At 52.4% G+C, this 5,489-nt stretch overlaps 1 protein-coding gene across 1 annotated transcript in view; it reads left to right on the top strand.

Moving 5' to 3' along the window:
• The window catches only part of LOC102855240 (amiloride-sensitive sodium channel subunit beta-like), a 33,083-nt gene that overhangs the window by 21,224 nt on the left and 6,370 nt on the right, over positions 1-5,489 (top strand). Inside the window, exons 4-6 of the mRNA XM_006892635.1 lie at positions 1,622-1,725; positions 4,495-4,658; positions 4,992-5,099. Of these exons, the coding sequence (XP_006892697.1) occupies positions 1,622-1,725; positions 4,495-4,658; positions 4,992-5,099 (376 nt within the window). The remainder of the gene's footprint in view (positions 1-1,621; positions 1,726-4,494; positions 4,659-4,991; positions 5,100-5,489) is intronic.

The following is a 5,489-nucleotide window of genomic DNA, read 5'->3' as shown; positions in this document are numbered from 1 at the left end:
GATACCTCACTCAGCATAATGTCCTCCAGGGTCACCCATTTTGAATAATATTGCATGAGTTCCTTGTTTTTCATTGCAGCATAGTATTCCATTGTGTGAATATACCACAGCTTCTCTACCCATTCGTTTGTTGATGGGCATTTTAGGTTGTTTCCAACCCCTTGCTATTGTAAACAAAGCCGCAATAACCATGGATATGCATATATCTGCTTGGATGTCATTTATGGTCTCTTTAGGGTATATTCCCAGTAGTGGAATTGCTGGGGCAAATGGTATCTCTATTTGCAACTTTTTGAGAAAGCGCCACATGTATTTTTTTTAAGGGTTCTTATTGTTTGACAGGAGCTCTGGTGGTATAGTCCATAGGGAATGGCTCTGGTAACCCAAAGATGACGCCTTTCTGCCAGTTCGAATCCACTATCAGTTCTGAGGGGGGAAAATGGGCGGTCTCCTCGCCTGCAATTCTTGTTGATTGCCTTCAAGTTGAGCATGACTCATAGCGACCCTATGAACAAAAGGCTTGAAACCCTTGTACAAATATCAACATTGATCAAAGTTCATAGGGGTTCTGGAGGCATGTTATTTAGGAAGCAGATGCCACTCCTGCTCTCCATCCAAAAATGATGCCTTCCTGCCGGTTCGAATCCACCATCAGTTCTGAGGGAGAAAAATGGGCAGTCTCCTCCTCTGTGATTTACTGCCTCTGAAAACTCCGTGGAGGGTCAGCTGTGCGTTGGTTCCGGCTCAACAGCAATAGGTTTTGAGTTTGAGTGCATTTCAGAGATATGTACGCATGGCAATGTTTACACATAATATTATGATGTCTGAGATTTAATATGATTAATATGTGGAGAGTAGTGGGGACTTACAAGTTTGATAGCAGGGTGGCTGATGGTGGAAAAGTATTGATGAGCTTTTTTATTTCTTTCTCCCCAATGTTCTTGTTTGAGATGCTCTATAACAAAAATGAAATCTGCAGCAGACTTTTCTGCCACTCCACCAGACAGTCACTGTGGCAGTGAGCATCTTTATGAAAACACTTCTCTTGTTCTTATTGCATTAATTCCTCGGGAAACACATCCAAGACATAAAATACAAACTTGCATAAGGCTCTCGCCCCCTGCGCTTTGAAGTTCCCCCTTTTCTGAGCTTCTTCTTCAACCTTCCCTGGGTTCAAGTCCCACCTCTCACAGCTACTTTCTTTCTGAATTCCCAGCCTTTCTGGGGTCTGCTGGCTCCTTGGAGCAAACTTTGCCTGGAGCAGCCCTCTTAGTCTTTAGTGCACCTACAAGACTAAATAGATGAAAACAGCTAGGAACTTTCTTTCATTGTCCTTAGCTAAACAGAGCTCCTGAGCGCTGGCCCCAGTGAAATGATCTTCTCCACCTTCTATGGGACACACCTCACCGCACCACAGCCCTCCCCACTCCAGTCTGTTTTTCACAACGATGCAGCGGAGGTTGGGGGGAGGTTGTGGAAGGGTTGACCCATGGCTCACCTCTCCCTCAGGAGCCTCTCTGTGCAGGACGCTGAGATCAGGGAGCCCTGGCAGCCCTGGCAGCAGAGACAGGGGGAGTGGACTTGCTGTACCCTGCTCTCCAGCCAATGACCTTTCTTCTAGGAACTTCACATCCATCTTCTACCCCGATTATGGCAATTGCTACATCTTCAATTGGGGCATGACGGACAAGATCCTGCCTTCGGCCAACCCTGGGGCTGAGTTTGGTAAGTCTAGGCCACATCGGTCTGGACCGTGAGATGCGTAACTCCTCACCGGGTGTGTCTGAAGACAAAATCGGCATCAGATGCTGAGGCGGCAGTACTGGAGGCTGGCCCACGTGGAGAGGAGTGGTCAGCGTGGACTCCTGCTCTCGGCCATGCCCGAATCCCAGTGCAGGGAGAGCTGTTCCCATTCCATTGATGAGCAAAGCAAGACTGTGGAAGTAGTTTAGCTTAGTGGTCAGGAACTCTCAAATTCCTCATGCCTGGTCAAGTCCCACCACTGCTTGGGTGGTGGGATCCCACCTTGACTTGCTGAAGCTCTAATTTCTCTATTCAGAGGATGGACACATAAGCTAGAGTGACCTCATGGAGGATTGTAGCTGAACACAGGCACACAGCTCAGTGCTGTTATTGTTGCTGTCCTCTGGTCACCATCGACTCATGTGACCCAGTGGACAAAGGAAAGAAACTCCTCCAGCCCTGCGCCATCCCACGATTGGCCAAGGACGGGACTGTTGCTGCCTGTGGGCTTTTCATAGATTGGTTGATTGGACTCGGGTTGCCAGACCTTTCCTCCTAGTCTTAGTGTGGAAGCTCTGCAGAAGCCTGAGCTTTGTAGCAGCACGTCAGTGTCCAGTGGCAGACAGGTGGTGACTGTGCTTGAGGGTGTCAGCAGACACACAAACCCAGATTCTCACTCGGGAGACCAGAATCCTCGTGTGTTTGGGCTGATTGGAGGAACTTCTGTAGGCTTTGTCTACTTAGTGGCTAAGCTGTGACTCTGAGCTTTTTGGAGAGGGACAGTCTGTGACAGAAAGCATGGGAGGGGGGCTGGTGGTGACTCCTGATGGGCGCTGTTTCTCTTGAGGTTGATACACTGATGGGAGAGGCTGGCACATCAGGCTGTGAGCCTGCATGGGAGGACACTCATCCTGTCTCTTACCCCTCAGATCTTCTCTTTACCTCTCTGGGTCTCAGTTTCCTCGTCTATAAAATGGGTACAATAGTAGTACCTACCCCATGTGACTCTTATGAGGATTCAGTAAAGGCACCCAGCACAGCCTCAGCATGTGGTCAGCGCTTGGTAAATGCACCCGCTTAGTATCCTAAGTGGAGGGCTTTACCCTTTAGAGGAATTCTCATTTCTGGAAGGCACTGGGCACAGTACACGGTGCATGAAGTATCAGGTCTGATCCCTGTGCTCAAAAAAGGAAAGTGTGTATGGTAAATGCAGAAAAAGAAAGAGGTTTGGGGGAGCTCTGGTGGCCTAGTGGCAAGGAGCTGCAACTACAATCCCAGAGGCGCACGATTCGAATCCACCAGATGCTCTGCCGAGGAAGGAGGGGCAGTCTCCTCCTGTACCAGTCAGATCTGATTTGATGGTACACTCACACAAAAATAATTTAAAAAAAAATTTTTTTAAAAAAAAGATTGATTGAAAAATTAAAAAAAAAAAGAAAGAGGTTTGGTGGTTGATGGAGGCTGGACATGGGCAGGGGAGCCACTGCTTAGTTGGTGAGGGGTCTCCTCTAGGGGTGAGGGGTCTTATCTGTGAGTGAGGAAAAGGGGTCTCCTGTGAGAGTGGGGGTTTAGGGTCTCCTTTGGGAGTGAAAGTGCGGAATCTTCTGTGGGAGTGAGGGTGAGGGGTCTCCTGTGGAGGTGAGGGGTCTCCTGGGGGGCTGAGGGGTCTCCTGGGGGGGTGAAGGGTTTCCTATAGGAGTAAAGGTGAGGGGTCACCTGTGGCAGTGAGGGTAAAGGGTTTCCTATGGAAGTGAGGAGTCTCTTGTCGGGGTGATGGGTCCCTTGTGGGGGTGAGGATAAGGGGTCTTCTGTAGGGATAAAGGTACTTCTGTGAGGGTGAGGGTTCTCTTGTGGAAGTGTGTGAGGCATCTCCTCTGAGGGTGAGGGGTCTCCTATGGGAGTAAGGGTGAAGGGTCTCCTGTGGGTTGAGAATGAATGTTCTTCTATGAGGGTGAGGGGTCTTCTCTGAGGAGTGAGTGTTCTCTGGAGGTAATGGAGACCCTGTGGAACTAGATAAAGGTGATGGTCAAGTTCACTAGTTCTAAAAGAAGGCACCAGTCTGCCAGGGAAGGGAGAGAGATGGTCAAGCAGGTGAGAGAGGTGTTGGAGAGGTGTTGGACAAAAGGCTCTAGTCCAGGAGGGAGAGCAAAGACCCCTCATCCTGGGCAGTGGGGCAGCTTCTGAGAGATGAGGACTGTGGCCCAGGTCAGAAGGACGAGCAGGAGTCATGGAGGAGAAGGGCAGGATGGGGCGGAATCCAGCGTGAGGACATGGCGAGAGCAAGACCAGCAGCAGGAGGACTGGGAGAGCTGAGAGCAGGCCAGGAGGGAGAGAGGAGGAGGGGCACGGAGGAGCAGGGGGCTGACACTGCCGCCTGTGCCTGTGCCGAGGTATGTCCTGAGTTTTGCTATGTGGATGCATGTCCTGAGTCCCACTGTGTGGACGAGAGATGGTGGGAGGGCCTGCGGAGACCCTTCAGATAAGGCTGTCCTGAGTCCCGCTGTGTGGCTAAGATACGGTGGGAAGGCCAGCGGAGACCCTTCAGATGAGGCTGGCCTAGCCTGGAATAGAGTGGGATGGTTGGAGAAGCCAAGCAGGTTGAGGGGCCTGAGCTTTGTTGAGTGGACCCAGCTTTCCTCACAGGCCTTTGGGCTCCCTATGGCTGGATCAGGCTTGGACAAGTTGGGGTGGCTCTCCCCTCCGCCTTGGGGTACAGGTTCATTCAGGCAGCTCTCCCCACCTTCCCCACAGGCCTGAAGCTGATCCTGGACATAGATCAGAAAGACTACGTGCCCTTCCTCACGTCCACGGCCGGGGCGCGGCTGATGCTGCATGAGCAGAAGTCTTACCCCTTCATCAAGGACGAGGGCATCTACGCCATGGGAGGGACAGAGACATCCATCGGGGTGCTGGTGGTATGACCTGGGCTCCACCTGCTCCCCAAGAGGCTGTGAGGAAGAGGCTTACCTGTCTAGTGCCCGTGGCCTGGGCATGGGGACGCTGGCCTCCCATAGGTCCTCCTCACAGTCTACTCCTGCTTCACCTTCTGAAACCTCGTCAGCACAGCCATCCCCGGGGGGGTTGGGCAGCAAGCATCTGAGGGGGGCCCTGTAGCACCTGCAGGGGCCTACAGCCTCCCTCCTTCCAGCACCTGGTCCCCAACAGGCTTGATGCTAATTGTGCTGGGGAGGGGTGCAGACTGGGGTTCCTGTGACATTGGAGCTCCCAGGACAATCCTCCCAACACAGGACAGACTGGAGCGCAAAGGCAAACCCTACAGCCAGTGTACCATGAATGGTTCCGACGTCCCTGTCAAGAACCTCTACAGCAACTACAACACCACCTACTCCATCCAGGTGCGCAGAGGGGCAGCCTCCTGGCCTGGGCCTGTCCACATCTGCCCGGCCAAGGGCGGGTCTGGCGAGGGGGGTGGTTCTCCCAGGAGGCTGGGTTTGTGCAGGTGGTCAGGGTGCCTGGGAGGTAGTGACAGTGCAGTCAGGGCCCCAGGATGACCACCTCTCAGTGCCCTTGACCACACGTGTTCTTGACGCTTTTCCAATTTGTAGGAGTCTCAGTCTGGGGTCTTTCTAGTGAGTTAATGCTGTGTTCTCTCTCCCTCCTCCTCTCCCCTCTCTCCTCTCTCCCTCCTCCTCTCCCCTCTCTCCTCTCTCCCTCCTCCTCTCTCTCTGTCTCTCTCTCTCTCTCTTCCCCCTCTCCTCTCTCTCTCCCCCTCTCTTTCTCTCTCC

This window comes from Elephantulus edwardii, unplaced genomic scaffold (assembly GCF_000299155.1).
Source record: "Elephantulus edwardii isolate Elephantulus edwardi_28Jun2011 unplaced genomic scaffold, EleEdw1.0 scaffold00117, whole genome shotgun sequence".
Lineage (NCBI taxonomy): Eukaryota > Metazoa > Chordata > Mammalia > Macroscelidea > Macroscelididae > Elephantulus > Elephantulus edwardii.
The sequence above is the reverse complement of the archived record's forward strand: the minus strand, read 5'-3'. Positions and strand labels throughout refer to the sequence as shown.